Here is a 19,479-nt window from a genome sequence, read left to right on the forward strand (position 1 = left end):
AATGGTGACCGGTCCGCAAGCATTAGGCGCCTACTGGGTACCCGGCCCGACCTGGGCGCGGAGGTTCGAAGCCAAAAAGCAAACAGGTTCTGCTGCCCCGGGGGAGGGGGTGGGGCTGGGGAGAGGGAGGACTTCCCCGTGACTGACTCCATACCCAAGAAATGCCGAGGGCCGGGGCGGCCGCAGCAGCTCCGAGGGGGTGTCGGAAGGGTGGGGGGCACGGGCCGGCCGGGCGGGGAGGACTCGGCGGGAGGGAGGAGGGAGGGAGGGAAGCCCTCGGGCTGGACGGCTCTGGGGTCACCTGAGAGGGAGGCCGGGAGGACCTTGGAAAGCGCGGCCGATCCTCCTCCCCCTCCGGGCCCTGCTCCTCCCCCTCCGGGCCCTGCTCCGCCCCCTCCGGGCCCTGCTCCGCCCCCTCCGGGCCCTGCTCCGCCCCCTCCGGGCCCTGCTCCGCCCCCTCCGGGCCCTGCTCCTCCTCCGGGCCCTCCTCCTCCTCCTCGTGATTGGGTGACGCAAGCGGGGGAAGCTGCTTGTGCTCCGCAGTCCGAGGGCGGCTCAGCTCCGGCCTGGCCCGCTCCGGTCCCGGACGCCGAGGGTCCGAAGCAGCCCGGGGGCATCGGCCGGAGGCAGCCCGCAGGCGGAGCGAGGCGTGCGCCGGGCAGCCCGTGAGTGTCTACGGCGGCGCCCCGGGCGGGAGCTCTGCGGCTGGGGGTGCGGGGTGGGGCGGGCCGGCGGGCGCGCCCGGAGGTACGAGCGACCAGGCGGCTCCCTGGGGGCCCTGGCACGTGGGGCTCGGAGAGCGGCCCGGGCCCGGCTGGGACAGCGCACCCCCCCCGGGGCCTGGGCACCCCCCCCGGGCCAGCTTCTTCCTGCCACCCCCCAAACTGCGGCTCTTTCCGAGCCTCAGTCACGAATGCGCCGTTTCCTTCCCCTCCCACCGGCCTTCCCCGTCCCCGTTTCCCCTTTTTCGCTTTTGACGCGGAAGCCTCGGCTCCGGGCCCCGAGTTCGAATCCCGCTAGGACAAGCCTCTTAGTTCTGCGCTTCTGGGTTCCGTTGTTGCCGCTGCTCGGTCCTCTGGGCTTCCCGGAGCCTGCTTGGGTTTGGGGCGCCGGAGCGCTCTGCTCTCCCTTCTCCCGCTCACTCACAGAACGGGAAGCTGAGGCAGGCGGGGTAGGCGGCGGGCCCAGGGCCAGGGCGCGAGGGCGGGTCTGGGGCCCAGCTTCCCGGCCCTGGCCCGGAACGCTGTAGGGGTCACCTCCGGCCCCTTGCGGTTCCCTGGTCCTTGGGGTCACCCCTCCGGGTCGGAGCCCCCGTCCCCAGGGGCCTGGGGGGGAGGGACGGGTGAGCTCGCACTCGGGGAAGGCGGGGCCGGTCTGGGCCAGGACCCACCAGGGAGATCGGGGGAGCAGGCCGGAGGGACCCAGCCACGAGGAAGAGGAGCAGGGCCTTGGGATGCTCTGTTCCCTTTGGGGCACCACGAGGGGCCGGATTCGGGGCCTCCCACTCAGAGGGTGCTCCCGGGGCCGCGCCCTCTGCCCCTCAGGAGCCTGTTTCCGACACTGGAAGGGGCCCGGAGGCGCAGCGGCCACCCCCTGTGCTCAGCCTGCCCCGGGCCGGGCCGCCGCCGCCGCGCAGAGCAGGGGGAGAGCCGGTCCCGGGCCCAGGCCGCGCGAGGGCAGACGGGCTGGCGGGGGGGTGGCCCCGGACCCGGGGCTCCCTCAGTCAGGCCCGACGCGGGCTTCCTGCCGCAGTCCCGGGCGCGCTGCCACAGCCTTCCCCGGGCAGCACGGAGGAGGCGCGGGGATAAGTGACTCCCGCGGCCCACGGGCCTCACGCGGGCGGACGGACTCCCCAGGCCCTCCACGTGCGCGTGTACCACGCTTACGCTCCCTTGGTTTAGGGGCCGCCCGGGCCGGAGACGGCGGCCTGCGCAGCCCGGCTCGGAGAGCTCCCGCCCCCACGGACAGCGGCCGGTCTGAAGCCCCGCAGGGGCCGCACTCTGGGCCAGGGCCCCTCCTTCCCTGCGAGCCCTCCGGACCCCCCTCCCCGCCTGGGGGTCTCCGCCTGTCCCGGACGCCCCTGCCCGGGGGGACCCAGGCCTTGGTGCCCCCGTGGGACGGAGCCCGGGGCGGAGGGAGGCTCCTGGGCGGGGGCGGCCCACGAGGGCTCTACCACGGTTCCCACCTGGTTATTATCGGCATCACCGCCATCCGCTAATTATCCCGGTCATTAATCACTGTTCTGGGCGGAGGAGGCCGCCGGGCAGCCCCCACTTCCTGCCTCCCAGAGCCCCCGGCTCTCTCCCCTCCCCCCTCTCCCCTCCCCCGCCCCGGCAGGGGGGCTTCCCCGCGGGAGAGGCCCCCTTCCTCCTGTCCCTCCGAGCTCTCTCAGGCGGGGGCCGGGACCCCCGGGGCGCTCTCGGGACCCGGCACCCCGAGGGGTGAGGGCTCCCAGCGGCCTCTGCCAGGCGGGCCCGGACCGCTGGTTCTGAGAGCCCCGGGGGGCTCGGTCCGTCCTCGCCCGCCTTGCTTCAGGGCCCCGACTCTCCCCGCGGCTGAGGGGGCAGCCTCTGCCCGGCCTCCTTTCAGTTGGGGGGGGGGGGAGGGCCGGGATTGTCCCTAAACCAGGAATTAGTGATAGATATACATAAATAAGTCACCAGAGCTGGCCCCGGCGGAAGGGCTTGGGGGGGCCCTGAGGTCTCGCGCGGCTCCCTCACGTCCGACGGGAAGCCGAGACCCTGGGCCGCAGGGGGGGGGAAGCTGGGGGGCCTGTGTGGCCAGGCCCGGATTCGCCCCCGGCCCTCCTGAGGCTGCGCCCAGGCACTCTCTTCCTGTGTCCCCTAAGCAGGGCTGGGGCCCGAGGAGGCGGCTGAGCACGAGGAAACCTACTGGGGAACAGTCAGTAGTTTAGGTCAAGGGCCCTGGAAGTGCCAGACCCTGAGGAGGAAAAGCTCCACCCCTGGGACTGGGGCTGGAGACCCCAGAGCCCCCCAGGTGGGAGGAGACCCCTGGAGACCCCCTTTGGAGCAGCAGGGAAGTGACCTCCAAACCCCGAAATCGTAATGAAAGCTTCTAATGTGGGACACGAGCCCGTGGAGACTCTGTCCCTCCTTCCTGCTCCTCTTCCCCCATCCCTGACTGTCTGTCTCTCTGTCCCTCCCTCCTTCCTTCTCTTCCCCCGTCCCCCACTGTCCGTCTCCCGGATTTCTGGCTTGGCTGGAAAGCTCCAGTGTAACAAGAGACCACTTTAAAGTGTCCGCCCCAGGCCAAAGCTGCTCTGGTCTTTCAGGGAGACTCGCTGACCAGAGCAGCCTGGTCCCTGGGCCCAGGCCCCGGGCAGCCATTTCTGAGGGCTCCCATCCCGGGCAGCTTCTCCAGGTTGTAACTGGGGACCCTGGAGCAGCCCGGCCTCTTAGAGCTCAAGGGGAGCAAACCCCACTCTAGGAGTGAGGAAATGAGGGCCCAAAGTGAGGCTCCCTCCCACTCCCAGCCCAACAGCGGCGACTGGCAGGGCTGGGACTCCCGGCCTGGGCTCCAAGGTCAGAACATACCCGGAGCCCACCCTGCAGCTTCTTGTGGGTCTGCACTCACTTTATGTAATAACAAACCCGAATGAAACAGTGGTAGTTTTACGTCACCATTTTCCTGTAGCCGCCGGAATCTCTTTGGGCCCTTTCTGGGAAAAAGAAGAATATTAAAGCCAATCAGCGGAGTATGCCGCATCCCACAGCTGTAGGCCCCCACTTCTCTCCTTAAAGAACCCCTTTTTCATTTCTCTAGGACCCAATGGGATAATTTTGATAACTGATGGCAGTGAGGTGAGGCAGGGAAGGGGATGCAGGAAGATCCCAGTTTAAATTCGACTTCCGCCATTTATTGACTCACATTTATCACTTGATCTTTCGGCCTTATTTTCCTTTTTTGTAAACTGAGGATAATTATCCCTTACCTGATCAAGATATTGTGAAGATCAAATAAGAGAGCATGTGAAATGCTTTGCAAACCCCTAAAATGCTAGCGAAGTGCTAGATAATCATTGCTAATAATCATCCCCATAACCAGAATTCAGCTGTCTCTAGTTTTATGTCTTCCTTTCTTTGTAGCTTGTCTCCCTCCATTTTCTCCTCGTTTTTATAATATTTGGCCACTTGTTCCCTTTTCCTCTCCTCTCATTTTGTGCCTCCCTCTCCCTTTCTCTTTCTTTTCTCTCTACTCTCCTCCTCCCTCCCTCCACCCCAATCAGTCAATAAATATTAATTGTAGTGAAAAAGGGCTGGACACACAAAGAAAGGGAAAACCAGCTCCAGTTCTCCAGGACTGTGGGGAGGGGGGGTGTAAATGAACATGTGCTGTTTGTCCTTCCTTGTCAGAGAGGACCTCTGACTTTGAGGGAGTATGTGGGTGGTCATCTCAGGGAAAACTCTAAAATCTGGAGGACTTTCTGCCTGATTATTGTTCAGTCGCATCTTCCTCTCCATGATCCCATTTTGGAGTTTTCTTGTCTGAGATCCTTTTTCTTCTCTGACTCATTTTACAGTTGGGGAAACTGAGGCAGACAGGGTGAAGCGTCTTGCCCAGGGTCCCACAGTAAGCACCTGAGGCCGGGGCTCTTTCCGCTCACCGCCAGCTGCCCTTTCTGCTGAGGGCAGCCTCCCATAGGAGCTGTGGGAGAAGAGTGGATTCTGTTAGGTGGAGCTGAGGAGGGAGAGCATTCTGGGTAAGGGGGAGGCTGGCAGATAGGTCAGTGCAGGTCACTTATGTTGAAGCCATGAAAACTCAGGTGGGAGAGAGAATAAAAATCGGGGGTTGGAGTTCCCCAACCTGGAGGAGACGATGTGGAGAATCGTCAAGGGAAGCATTATCGGCACACAAATTGATCTTCAGTAAAATAAGTAAAATAAAAATTTCATCCTACGGTTAAGGATGAAAATGGAACGAAGAAGAATGGGTGAGAAAGAGCTTGTGGTCCTAGTGGTGGCCCCAGAATTCTTGGGGCCCTCGGGACAGTCCCTCTCTGGACAAGATCCCTCCCAACAAGTGCTCCCCAGAGTCTCCCTGAGTGTCTCCTTGTGTCTGGAGGTCAGGTTTGAGTCTAGGAAATGCTTTCTGGCACCCATCCTCCACCTGCTTCTTGGCTTGGGCCTTGTGGGCCCTGGGGCACAGAACTGCAGAAAGGAGAGCCTGTAAAATCTGGGCCAGAGGAGGGATTACCCAGGGCGGAAAAGGGATTACCCAGGGCGGAAGAAGCCTCCCGGAACCAGAACATCTGGTTCAGAATCTCATCCATTCCTCCCTCTGCCTTTACAATTAGTCAATTCATTCATTCATTCTGCAAGTATTTGTTGGGCACTTACTGAAGGTCAGTCCCAGCTGGGAGCTGGGAAAGCCACAGGGATTAATCAGAACCAGGCTGCCCAGTCAGTGCTCTGCCGGGGGCCGGGTTTTCTGCCTGTGGCGGCCAGCGTGGGATCCCCTGAATCTAAGGTGGTCCGGCCCACTGGGCTTGTGGGGGAGCCTGGTGGAGAGGGCCTCGGGCAGCTCAGGGACAAGGTGACTGCTTAGTGCAGATCTCAGAGCACTGTAAGCTGGCCCAGAATGTCGGCTCAGTGATTGGGGGGCAGAGCACAAGTTGTTTCCCACCATTCCTGGAGGAGGAGGAAGAGAAGGAAAAGGAGAGGAAAATAAAGAGGGGGAGGGAGAAGAAGAGGGATGGGGAGAATAGAAGGAAAAGAACAGAAAAGGAGGAAGAAAGGAAGAGGAAAAAGAGGGGGGAGAAGGAAAAGAGGAAGAAGAGGAAAGAGGAGAGGAAAAAGAGGAGGAAGAGAGGAGGAAAAGGAGAAAGAAAGGAGGAAATGAAGGAGGAAGAGAAGGAAGAAGAGGGAGAAGAAAAGGAGGAAGGGGGGGGAAGAAGAGGAATGGGGGAGGAAGAGAAAAGGGAAGAGGAAAAGGAACAGAAACAAGATTTAGAGACTGTAAAGGAGCACCTAGTCCAGCATCTTTATTTTACAGGAGAGTTAAAAGGACTTTGGAGCCCAGGGTTAAGATCTAAGGATCACCCAGAATAACCCCTTCATTTTTCAGATTCAAAATTGGGGTGTAAGAGAATAAATTGCCCAAGGTCATGTGTATAAATAGTAAGCATCAGACCTGGGATCCGAACTCAGATCCTCTGACTCAAGAGGAAGTAAGTGCTCTTTCCAGCATCATGTTGGTGGTATAGTGACCACAGGGATGTACCTGGAATTCCAAAGACCTGAGTTCAGATCCATCCTCAAATATTGACTAGTGGTCTAGCACTGAAAAAGTCACTTAACATTTGTCTGCCTCAGTTTCTTAATCTGTAAGATGGGCATAGTAATAGCACTTAGCTCCCAGGGTTATTGTGAGGATCACAAATGAGATAATAATTGTATAGCACTTAGCACACAGGAAGCACTTAATAAATGCCTTTTCCTTTCCTTTCTCCTATGCCTATTATTGACTACTAATCTTTTTGAAGTTCTTTTTTTTGAGCTTCACAGTGTGTCTGTGGGGAGGTACTAGTCATCTAACTCCTGGAAAGTCACTTTACTTCTATTTGCCTGGTTCCCTCTCTGTACAGTGGGCACGACAGTGGCTCTGCTCTCCCAGGGTTGTTCTGAGGATCCAAGATGAACTTTGTAAAGTACCTGTATATCTCAGTGAACTATAGAAATGCTAGCAATGATTTTTAAAAATTAAATCTTCATATTTTCAGTCAATGAAAAATCTACCTTTTCTACCTTCTTTTTTTAAAAAAGAAAAACAAAATCCTTGCTACAAACAAGTAAAACAAATTCCCTTATAGTTTGCACATATGCACGTATATACACACAGACTAAAAAGGGAATATATATATATATATATGTATGTGTGTGTGTATGTATGTATACATATACATTGAAAACAAGAGACATATATACATATGGGCATCTTTTAGTTTTGCGTGAGTTTCCTTTCCAAAGATAGCCCTCTCCAGAGAGCCAGTTGCCCTTTTTTGGATAGTATTGTGGTATGAAGTTTCTTTTCCCCCCATGTCTTTAGGATCGCACCTTCCTTCAGATTCCCTGAGATTTAAAATCCCCAATATCCTCACACCTGTCATATCCAGTGACAGCTGCGTCTGTTTGACTTGCTCCAAACTCATTTCTTATCTTTGCCTCTGAAACTGGACTCTGACTGTCTCGAGGTCCAACTGCCGTGTGATGTTAATAATAATCATAACGACTAACATTTCTACAGCATTTACTGTGTGCCCGGCTCCGTGCTAAGCACTTTACAGTAATTATCTCTTTTGAGATTATTAGCATCTGCATGCTTTGGATTCGCTGTCCTTAATGGGAATATGTATTTTTAAAAAGTATATATTTAAAAAACACTTTGCATATCTTTTCAGTCTTTTGTCTTTGTCGTGCCATGTGCGATGTCTTTTCTTTGCTGGATCTCTTGCTAAGCTTTCTTTAAATTGATTTTATTCTTTACTGCTTCTTCCCTCTTTGCTTTTTTGAGACGATCTGGTTTATAACATTCTACACTCCTTTCCCACAAGATCCCTTTTAAATCAATGTTGCTTTTGGTTCCCATGTGCCTTTGCTTGGCACAAAGTCAGGTACTTGCTTACTGGAGCCTCTTTTGGCCTCCTTGTTGTGACAGCTGGTTTATAGCGGTTAGACTTTTTGTATGAAGTTGTTGCAGCTGGTGTCAATCTTCCTTCACCTGTCCATGTCCTGTTTCCTGGCATAATTTGTTCGGTTAAGTTGGAGTTGTTTAGCTGTATGTTGTGTTGCTTTAATTCCTTCTTCTAGTTCTATGTCAATTTTGCACCTTAGCAGGTGGCCTGATTGCTCACAGATAATTAGTTAAGGAATGATTTTAAGTGCTTTTTAAAAGGTTTACAAAGCATTTACAAATATATTTAAGACTCAAAACAACCATGGGAGATAGGTTCTGCTATTATGCCCATTTTACAGATGAGGAAACAGAAATGGTCAGAAGTTGTGTTGTCCAGAGTCCCACAACTAGTGGTTTTTTTTTTTTTTAATAATAGCTTTTTATTTTCAAAATATATGCAAAGATAGTTTTCTGCTTTTTTAATAATTTTGGCTGCATTGGTTTGGTTTGTACAAAACCTTTTTCATTTAATATAATTAAAATTAATCTACTTTTCATTTCATAATGTTTTCTAGTTCTTCTTTGGCCATCTTTCTCCACAAATCTGAGAGGTAGATTATCCCTTGTTTTCCTGATTTGGAAAACCCTTCCTCTCCATCTCTCCTAAATAGCAAGTAGTCCAATATAAGTTAAACATGTACAATTTATCATGCTGCCCCCAAAAAATCAGATCAAAAAGGGAAAAAAAATGAGCACCTAGTCCAGCATCCTTATTTTACAGAAGAGTTAAAAGGACTTTGGAGCCCAGGGTTAAGATCTAGGCGTCACCCAGAACAACCCCTTCATTTTTCCAATTCAGAATTGGGGTGTAAGAGAATAAAGGAATTGCCCAAGGTCACATGGGTAAATAGTAAGCTCTTCAAAATGGTTGGATCAGTTTGTAATTTCACCAACAATATAATAATGTCCCAGTTTTCCCAGATCCCATTCAGCATTTGTCATTATCTTTTCCTGTCATTTTAGCTAATCTAAGAGGTGTGTAGTGCTATCTCAGAGTTGTCTTAATTTGCATTTCTCTAATCAATAGTTATTTAGAGCATTTTTTCATATGACTAGAAATATCTTTAGTTTCATCATCTGAAAATTGTCTGTTTTTATCCTTTGACCATTTATCAATTGGAGAATGGCTTGTAGCCTTAAAAAATCTGAGTTAGTTCTCTATGTAGTTTAGAAATGAGACCTTTATCAGAGCTCTTGGATGTAAACATTCTCCCCAGTTTTCTGCTTTCCTTCTAATTTTGCTGCATTGGTTTGGTTGGTACAAAACATTTTTAATTTAATATAATCAAAATTATCCATTTTGAATTTCATAATGCTTTCTAGTTCTTCTTTGACCATAAATTCCTTCCTTCTCCACAGATCTGACAGGTAAACTATCCCTTGTTCTCCTAATTCGCTTATAGCATCTATCATCCTTTATGAACCCATTTTGACCTTATCTTGGTGTAGGATGTTGGGTAATTCCTAATTTTTGCCATACTATTTTCCAGTTTTCCCAGCAATTTCTGCCACATAGTGAGTTCTTATCCCAGAAGCTGGAGTCTTTGGGTTTATCAAACACTAGATTACTATAGTCATTGACACTGACTGACTACTCTATTTCTTAGCCAGTACCAAATGGTTTTGATGACCGCTGCTTTATAATATAGTTTCAGGTCTGGCACAGCTAGGCCATCTTCATTTGCATTTTTTTCATTAATTCCCTTGAAATTCTTGACTCTTTGTTCTTCCAGATGAACTCTGTTTTTATTTTCCTAGCTCTGTAAAGTACCACAGATGGTATCTTGGGCTAGATTTGAACTCAGGCCCACCTGATTACAGCTCCTGTGCTCTGTGTACTATGGCACCCCTGAGGCTCCCAGCACTGAAATACTGAAGGTATTGATTTTATTTGGAAGCTCTTGCTGCGTCCCTCCCAGAGAGCCCTGGGTTTGTCACCCTCCCCATCTTCCGCTGCAGTTTTAGATGATGATATTTTTGCAAAAACCATCAATCCTGCAATATGAGATGGGCGGAAGTTCTGGTTGACTTTTGATACTTGCTAAGAGGGGTCTTTGTGAGGCAGTAAAAGAAGTGCCAGGTGATTCGGATTCACTGGGCCTGTTTCAGTCACTAGCTTGGTCACTTATGACCTGTGTGACCTTGGAAAACCACATTTCCTCCTGTGTAAAATGAGGGGGCTGGACTCTGTGGCTTCTAGCTTGATGTTTCCACCTCATTGTGTCCAGAACTGAACCCCACCTTAGACTTTCCTCCTCCTATCTTCCCTATCACTCAGAGGGCAGTGCCATCCTCCCCTCCCTCAGGCCCACTCACCGGAGTCGTCCTGACTCTCATTCTCTCTCACTTGTATTTCCAGTATGGTGCCAAGGATTTTGCCTTCATGGCACCTCCCAAACAGCCCCTTCTGCCCTTTGATAATGATACCTTCCCCCTTGACCAGACCCTCGTCTCCTTCCACTAGGACAACTGTAGTTGTTGCTGGGGGGAGGGGGGTTCTGTCTGCCTCAGCCCTCCCAATCATCCCCTCTTTAGTCACTAAGTGATTTTTCTAGGTTTGATCATCACACCCCCTCCTCAGTAAATTCCAGTGGCTTCCCATTGCCTCCAGTATGAATTTAAAATGTTCTGTTTGACATTCAAAACCTTTCATAACTGACCCGTCCTCTCTGTTCAGTCTTTTTATACCTCACTCCTTTCCTGCATGTTCTTCTGGCTTTTCTCTGAACAAGAGCCTTGGTCTCCAGGATCAGCCATTCTCTTTGATTGTCCCTCATTCTTGGAATGCTCTCTCTCCTTCCCTCTTCCCCCTCCTCCCATCTCTCTAGGACTTGTCTTAAACAAAAGCCCACCTTCTACAACAAAGGTATCAAACCCCGTGGGTCACACAGGGCCCAAGTCTGACATATGTATTTTATAACAAGCCTTTTCCAACCTCTGTTCCTTCTAGTGCCTCCCGATCTTAATTATTTCTCATCTATCCTCTCTGTAGCTTGCTTGTACAGATTGATTTTCTTCCCCTTTAGATTGTAAGCTCTTTGAGGTCAGAGAATATCTTTTTCACACTCTTTTTGTGTTCCGCAGTGCTTAGCACAGTAGTAGGTGCTTAATAAATGTTTGTTGACTGACTGGTTGATGCTGTGGACTTCTTTATTTGCCTCTCCAAGCAGCACTTGTGATTTCCTTTTATTTTCTGGCTCCACTTATAGTTAGAATGTTGGGAGAGAGAGGATTCCCTTTCTCCAGCAGTTTGCCATTCCTTGGACACTGGACAAAGATCTCATATTTAGAATGCCGTCAGTAAGTTTTGTGGGTAATCTAGAACTATATGATTCTCAGCCTCCTTTGTCCCTTTTTTACTGTTCTGACACCATCTCTGCCATCTTGTATTTTTCTTTATGTCATGGATTGCTACGGCCAAAGAATTCATCACCCAGTGGTCTGCCTGCTGTGGGCGGCCTCTCTGTTCCTAGTTGGGCTGGCCCTCCCAAAGCAGACAGACTCGCATGTTGTTGGGAAGCCCTTGGTAGAATCTGGTGGGCCTTGTGGCCTAGGCCATTGCCTTCCAGGCAACAGAGATGACAGGACCTGTGAGAGGGAGGACGAGAATTCAGACTGTTGTGAGTTAATCTAGGTTTGGAATTTGCCTTCAGCAGGTACAGTCATAAAGAGGGAGGGGGCAGGTTTATTACTGCTTAGAACCCAGATTTAAGTAAGACACAGGAGAAGAGAATGCTCATAGCACCCAAGTAATGTACAATCAACAAACAAACACATCATCACCACCCTGAGGAAGCGCCCACATCAGAATTCCTCCTCAAGTGGGAGCTATTGCTCGGCAAGTTTGTACAGATTCTCAAAGTCCCTTTCCACTCGGGGGTTTCTATAGGCTGAGAACAAAGAAGACCCTGGGCCTTCTCATTTGGAGTGTGACTCTTGAGACGTAGCATCATCCTCCCAGATACAAGAGGCCCACCAAGGAGAATGTTTGTCCATTCCTTTAGGAGGATTATATTTACTCCAGGAACTGTCCAGTCTACCATAGAGAACACCCATGAATTAAGGGGCCGGCCCTTCGCTCCATCAGATAACCCCAAACACGTTCTCAGGTCTCAGCAAAAAGTTACACTAAAGACAGGGCCAGAAGATTCCTCACTCCCCAGGATTCCTTACCCTGTGTATTCTCTGACAGGGGAGGCTGTTCCTGTCCCAATGGCCTCAGCAAATGTTAGCAGCAAGAATGGGCAGTTCTCACTTCTGCATTCCATTCCTGCCAATTAAATCAAGGCCATTTTGGTTTGTTTTTGCCTTCCTCCCTCTGAGTCAGCCCTGAGTACGGGGAAAGGGCTCTAACCTTCCTCGTTATTTAAATATTAATGGCCTCATTAAAAAGGCCTTGAGGTTTGTAGAGTGAAGATTGAAAAATACTGGTCCTGATGGGTTTCTGTTTTCTCCCCTCAGGAAAAACCACTTACTGAAACCATTCCTTCTCTGCTTACACAACAGTCATTTTTCTTCTAAAGCTGTTTGCTTGCAGGTCGGTTCTCTTCCAGCCTTGACTCTCCTAGTCAAACCTTAGGCTAACAAATTCCATATCATTTAGAAATATTTTTCAAAATATTCTTCACTTTCCAGAGCTGTGGCAACTTGTTGGCCCCAGGCTTTTGGTTTAATTTTCCAGCATCATTTTCCCTTCTGTTATAAATACTTAACCACTTGTATGTTTAGTTGGGCTTGTTTGTATTAAATACAGGAAATTATATTATGCTAACCAGAAGAGAAATGCTTGTGGCAACGATATATTCCATCAAATGACAATTAGGAACTTTTAACTTATTGGGGAAATGGAGCTGAAAGCCATTTTCGCTTGTTTAAATTAAGCCAGTGTTTTTATGTTCTGCCAAAGGAATGATGTGAGGAGTGTGTGGGGTTCGTTGATTGTTCTACAATTTTACATTTTCATGTCATGTAATGATTCGACATTTAAAGGACTGCAGCAGAAAGGGGCATTAGCATAATTGCCTGTTCCTTTTGATGCCCCGGCACCGAGGTCCCGCATCTGAACTTCTGGGTGGTGGGAGTTGGGCGCGACCTCGGGCTGATGGGGCCCAGCCTGGTGGATGGCGAGAGCCCTGAGTGATCCCTTCTGCTTCCCCTTCTAGGGAGACCTTAGGGCTGAAGGGGCCCAGGCCCCAATGGATAGATGGTAAAAGCCCCGAGTGATCCCTTCTGCTTCCCCTTCTAGGGTGAGTTATTGGCAGGATGTGGAAGGTGACCGTGCTGCTGCTGCTGGCCCTAGAACCCAGCGAAGGCGTTTTCCGCTCCCTGTACAGAGGTTTTCGCGTCTGTAGCCCGAGCTATGGAGACCCCGGGCAGCCGCTGTTCCTCACGCCTTACATCAAAAGTGGGAGAATTCAGGAAGGTGAGTTCCGGCCTCCATGCGGACGGTGGAAGGGTCTGTCTGGCTTTGTCGGCCCCAGGTGTGAGGAGAAGAACAAATATCTGTTTTTGACTCGCTAGTTTTTGTTTTGGACATGATGCCCATTGGGTGACTTAGGACCTTCTGCAGGGCCAGGTTCTGGGGACAGAGAGGAAGCAGTGCCCAGAACAAGCCAATTCAGAGTCACTGCCTAGTGATGCAAAGTCTTGTGTGTGTGTGTGTATGTTAAGGCAGTGAGTGTGTGTGTAAGTATGAGTGTATGTGAGAGTGTGTGTAAGTATGAGTGTTTGTGAGTATGTGTGTGAGTGTGTAAGTATGTGTATAAAGGATGTGAGTGTGAGTGTGTAAGTATGAGTGTGTGTGAGAGTGTATAAGTATGAGTGTGAGTGTGTGTATGAGTGTGTGTGAGTGTGTGTATAAAGGGTGTGAGTGTGAGTGTGTGTGAGTATCTTTCGAGTGTCTTTCCTCTTACAGATGAGCTGAATTGCTTAAGGTTCGAGTCACTCACTGGTAACTCAGTGGGTTTACTCTGGAGCATCGTCACGCAGGCAGGCGGAAAGATGCATCTTTAAGGTCATGAATAATTTTTTCCTAAATTGGCATTTTAGGGAGCAGATTTATTTAATGTCTGAAATTACACTGAAACACTGCGTTCTGTGATAATGCTCTCTTTGCAGTGTGGCTGCTTGGGCAGTCAGTAGAAAATTACTGAAATTTGTGAGTGTCAGGCCATCATCTCATTTGAAAAGTTTGTATATAAATATGCATTAAATGCACTTAAAAATACCAGCCTAATGCTCAGACGTAGGCATAGTATTCCATATGGGGCATAATTATGACAAAGGATATTGGATTTATGAACTCCCTCATACTAGAGCCTATGTTGACATTGGGGTAGACAGATGGACAGTGGCTAGAGTGCTGAGTCTGAAGTGAGGAAAACCTGAATTCAAATTCTGCTTCAGACACTGGCTGTAGGGCAAGTCCCTTTACTTTTGTTCTTTTCATCTGTTAAAGGGAAGTAATAATAGAACTTACTGTCCAGGGTTATTATGAAGATCAAATGGGATAATAAAGAAATAATATGTTCTTTTCATCTGTTAAATGGAAGTAATAATAGCATTTGTCTTCCAAGGTTATTATGAAGATCAAATGGGATAATAAAGAAATAATAGAGAAAGAGAAAATGCTTTGCAAATATTAAAATAATATATGAATGCTGGCTGTTGTTTTTATTAATAATAATAACAGCTCTGGCCACTTGGCTTTTCTATTTTTGGCAGGCTACATGGTTCACTATTAACCTTTGCTTTGTAGCCACAATTCCTGGGCTCTTGGAGATTAGACAGAGAATACAGAGGTAGATCTGGCATCATGGAGTGTGCCGTGTGTGCACGTGGTCTCCTGGGGCACGACTCAATCTGTCTTACTGTAAGAGCACCCCAAGGGAGGGTAGACTGTCTCCTGGCGGGGCCTCACTGGCATCCCCCCCATGAGTCTTTTCTCACCATGCCCACCTTCTCCTGAGATGCCCACAGATAATGACACCGGGCTCACTGGGACTTCCCAGAATGACCCTGTGATTACAAACCTTTTCCAGAGCCTCAGCGGCTCCCACTGCACTTTCCTCCATACTGAAGGAGGGCACCTGGGCCCCTCTGCCCCAGACTGGTAAAGCCTCCCAGACTCGGACCCTCCCTCGTTTTTATACTTGTACAGAATTTCGGGGCCAATTTCGGATCCAAAAGGAAAGAAGAGAAAGAAACAAAAAGTAAGCAAGCAATAACAAACATTGGTAAATATTTATTAAGCATCTACAATATACCAGGCCTGCGCTAAGTGCTAAGAGTATAAAAAGCATCAAGCCGGTCCCTGTCCTCATGGAGCCTACAACCTCAGTAGGACACTGAGACCCTCCCACAGCTCTGGTTTGCTGATTATCTAGTTCCTCCCGCTGACCCAGCGGCCTGGAGCCCCTGCTCGGCATTCTGTCACTTTGATCCTGACTCAGATGCCTCTCGGGGAGACTTCCACGTGCAGCTTTCAGAAGCATCCCCTGCCTGTCTAGTTCTTCACTTAATCTGATGTTTTTGAATGAGATACGTCTTAAAAATCTCTTAGTGGGGCTCGGAGACTCTCTTTTTTAAATGCACGACCGTTAATTCTGCTCCAGAGAACTGGATATGTTAGATAATTAATTTTGCTCTTAGGTAATTTGTTTTGTTATTGTTGTTTTTTAGCCTAAATTCTGAGCACAGAGCCCTGGGAGTGATATAGGACTTGTGCTCTGAGGGAATTAAGAAATGAGACCATTTTATAATAAAGTATTAAATTGTGAACTACTGCCGGTTGATTCAAGGGAACTGGGAGTAGAGCAGCCCGGGCTAAGTACTAGGGGAAGACTTCTCTTAGTAGAGAGGCAGGGGGCTACAGGAGCAGACTGTTGCATGGATTGTCAGACACAATCACTATATTATTTGTTTTTGCTTGACTTTTTTTTTTAATTCAATAAGGATTCCCTTGACATGGGAATGGTGATAGCTCTATTTTATTCAAATAGAACAAAGTTTTTTTTAAATTATATTCTATTATGTTCTATTTTATTCAAATATAATAAAAAAAGTTTTTTTTTTTTTTTCTTAAGGTAGTACAGGAAGGTTTCATGGGGGAAGTTTGGCTTTGAACCAAAGTTAAGATTTAGATAGTCCTGGGGCCTAAGAAATAGTATTAACAAAGGTAGAGATTCCAGGAAGGAAGGATGTGTGCCCTGGAGATGTGACCAAAAGGTGAAAATGTAGGAGGCCCTTGGAAATAATCCAGAGAAATTCTACTCCAGCCTTGTTCCCCCAGCATTCAGACAGCTTCTCCATAAGTGATAGAGTTTCTGGAATTAACAGTAGCACAATAAAAGTCCCCAGAGCATCTACATTTTCTTCTCTATCCCTCTGGCTCTCAGCTTGATGGACATCTCATCACCCTCATCCCAATTCTGAATTCTGACATTTAGACTCTGAAATCTAAGACAGGGTCACCTGGTAAATCGCACCACGAGGTCACGTTCCACCGACAGAATTTTAAATTCCTCTTGGCAGATCTGGCACATCTGGGTATGGAAATGAAATCTTGACAACATAATTAAGGATAATTTTATTCATCGGTAGCTTGGAAAGTTGAGGAAGATCTGGACAGATGGTCAGTGCCCGACTCCAAATCCCTTCTGTTTAGTGAGTGCGTCAGATCTCCAGGCCCACTGAGGCACTTCAGTGACGGAGCTTTCTCGCACGTCCCACTTTCTCCATTTATCAGGCCTAGTTTTATGTCATTATAATTGTGTGTTAGGTTTCTGGGCAGCAGCAGTATTAAATGTGCTTAACCATAAAAACAAAATAAACAGACACGGCCCATTTTCATGTCATCGTGAATTTTGGCAAACTTTACAGAACGGTGTAAATGGTCCGTTCCGTCTCCCTGTACTTCTGGACCGTGGATTTTGGTCATTGCCGTTGACAAAGGCATCCGTGTCTCAGAAGGGCCAATTAGGAGTCCCTACTCCCCGCTCCTTTGGTCTTTGGTAGAACCACTGGTGGGAGCAGTCAGGAAAATGGAAGGCAGTAATGGAGGTTGTAGTGGCTCTCCCTTCCATACCGAGGAGTGAATCGTGATTCTAAGAGAAGAAATAGACTGCGTCAGGTTTTGCCACATTCCAGTAGAATTGGGTAAATTCCCCCTGGTCCCGTAGCTAACGAGTGTCAGAAGTGGGTCTTTCACAAGGCCCTCAAGGATTCTTCCCTTCTAGCAGTGTTCATCTTCCCCACCCCACCTACCTCCCCTTCCCCTTTCTTTCTCAGCTCGGAAGGCCAAGAACAAGGGAACCGCTGCTGTGCTTTAGGACTTGGGTCTGGGTTCTTGGGGAGGGCACGAGGGGCCACTGGCCACTTTCCCAGCGTAAGAGCATCTGACGAGACATCTCCTGTATGCTCTCCCCTCTGGCAGGAGAATTCCTAGTTAAAGCCTGACCTCCTTTGCTAGTCTAACCTTGCCATTTTATTTTTAAATGTATTTATTACAAGCATTGATGATTTTCCCTCTCACTGCCCTCTTTTCTCCCTGTTGAACAATTTTTTTTTTTTCAAAAAAAGGCCCTTCTAACAAATATCTAACAAATAGCAAACACATTCCCACCAAACAAATTTGCCCGTCGGCCACAAATGGACGTCTCTTTTTTCAGTTTAAGTCCATCAGCTCTCTGACAAGCTTTGTCCTCTGGACCTGTGCATTATTGCAGCGATTGGAGTTCTCGAGGTTTTCAGGGCCATTTTCTTTAAAATGTTATGGGTTCTTCTTACTCCATTCTGTTCCGTTCCATTTATATTCTGTGATTTGCTCAGCCTTTCCTCAATCAGCAAGCACTCCCTCAGTTTTCTGTTTGGGGCTACTATAAAAATGATGATTAATATTCTCATACATCCACCAGACATTTATTAAGCACCTACTATGTGCCAGGCACCTACTGTGTCTGCATTTTCCACATGAGAAACTTGTCCAGAGAAATGAAGTAATTTCCTGGAGACCACATATTGTCAGGGCTTTCTTCCTCTAGGCTTTTCTTGTTCTGCTTCTCTGCTGGAGGAGAAATTTTACCTTCCAGACATGATTTGGTCTCTGATGAGACCAAATATGGAAGCATTGATTTCTGAGCTTCTAAAACTGAGCTCTTTGGGTGTCTATAAGACCGCCCGATGACCTTCCAGAGATATCCCTTGGGCCTGTTACCGTGACCGAGAAGGAGAGCGATGGCTGCCGGACCAGAGGGCTGCCCCAGGCCTTTACTAGCAGTGAGACCACAGGAAGGTCAGCAAATTTCATAAAATAACCCAAGTTTCTGCTATTTTCCTGGTTTGTCTGACTTATAGTTTTGGTTTTGTTTGGGAACATGATTTGCCCTGCAGGGTTGTTGGGAGGGAAATATTTGTAGGACTTTAGAGCATCATATAAAAGTGATCCTGGGGGAGGGAAAGTACATCTCAGAGGTCATTGAATGTCCCTGTTTTACAGATCAGGAAACTGCTAGAAGGAGAAGTAGAGCTGTAACTTGCTTGTCATTTTTGCCTTCACTCGTTCATTCATTGTTTTTTTTTTTTTTTTTTTCCATTCCACAACTGGTTTTTAAAGAAAAATTTTTAAAGCTTTTTATTTTCAAAACATATTCATGGATAATTTGACAACATTGACCCTTGCATAGCCGTGTGTTCCAAATTTTCCTCTCCTTCCCCCCTCTCTCTCACCTAGATGGCAAGTAATCCAACATACGTTATATGTGTCAAAATATATGTTAAATCCAATATGTGTAAACATATTTATACAATTCTCTCGCTGCAAGAAGAAAAATTAGATCAAAAATAAAATGCTAGCAGACAACGACAAAAAGAATGAATGTGTTATTCAACAATTGTTTGTGCTCACCCACTGGATGGAGCGCTGGGCCAGGAGGCAGGAAGACCCACCTCTCTGAGTTCAGACACTGACCAGCTGCAAGACCCTCAGCAAGGCACTTTTCAGCCTGCCTGCCTCAGTTTCCTCAACTGTAAAATGAGGCTGACCCCTCCAGTGTTTTTGCCAAGAAAACCCCAAGTGGGGTCTCGCGGTGTTGGAGATGCCTGAACAAGAGCGATACCAACAATGGCCTGGCTTTCCGAATGGGCCTTTGGGGACACAGAGAGGAGCCGTGTACGGCCCTTCCTCCCTTCTCCCTCTTCTTCTTAGGGAAGTTTTAATCTCCTGAGTGAGATAAGACCCTCACACAGATGGCTCACACACAGGACGGGAAGCGGTCAGGGCTGTGAGCGCCACGTGGCGAGCTGCAGAAGCCAAAGGACAGGAAGCATGAATCACGGCTTTCATTTCCTGGAAAGGACAGCTCACCTGGAGAGCAGCATCTGGACTCGCTCCTGGGCTGACTGGAGTGACCTTAAGCCTTTTTGGGGGAAGCTACCCAGAATCGAAAGACCTTTTAGCATTGTCATCAATGCCTTCTCTAGCGCTTTGAAAACCTTAAGGTTAATGTATTTATTTTTTCGCTTTTTAAATTAAATTTTAATTAATAGTTTTTTTCAGTGAGCTACAACTCCCAGTGTATCTCTTTCCCCTTCTCAGAAGGCCATCCCTTATAACAAAGAAGAAAATACATGTCAGCAAAATTAGCCAATGATTTAGGAAAATCAGACTTTGTATTCAGTGTTCTGTACCCATAGTTCTTCACTTCTTCAAAGAATCAAGGTCGGGGTAGGGGGGGGCCCTTAAATCCTCTCACTTCTTGGGCCATTCTATTTCCCTAGTGATCAGTTTGA

The 19,479-nt window shown here is 48.6% G+C and overlaps 1 protein-coding gene across 1 annotated transcript in view; it reads left to right on the forward strand.

Moving 5' to 3' along the window:
- Nucleotides 1–488: 488 nt before the first annotated feature.
- CPVL (carboxypeptidase vitellogenic like) overlaps nucleotides 489–19,479 on the forward strand; it is a 100,042-nt gene continuing 81,051 nt past the window's right edge. The window contains exons 1-2 of the mRNA XM_031940511.1: nucleotides 489–665; nucleotides 12,938–13,114. Coding sequence (XP_031796371.1) covers nucleotides 12,955–13,114 — 160 coding nt within the window. The 5' untranslated portion in view covers nucleotides 489–665; nucleotides 12,938–12,954. The remainder of the gene's footprint in view (nucleotides 666–12,937; nucleotides 13,115–19,479) is intronic.

Source organism: Sarcophilus harrisii, chromosome 5 (assembly GCF_902635505.1).
Source record: "Sarcophilus harrisii chromosome 5, mSarHar1.11, whole genome shotgun sequence".
Lineage (NCBI taxonomy): Eukaryota > Metazoa > Chordata > Mammalia > Dasyuromorphia > Dasyuridae > Sarcophilus > Sarcophilus harrisii.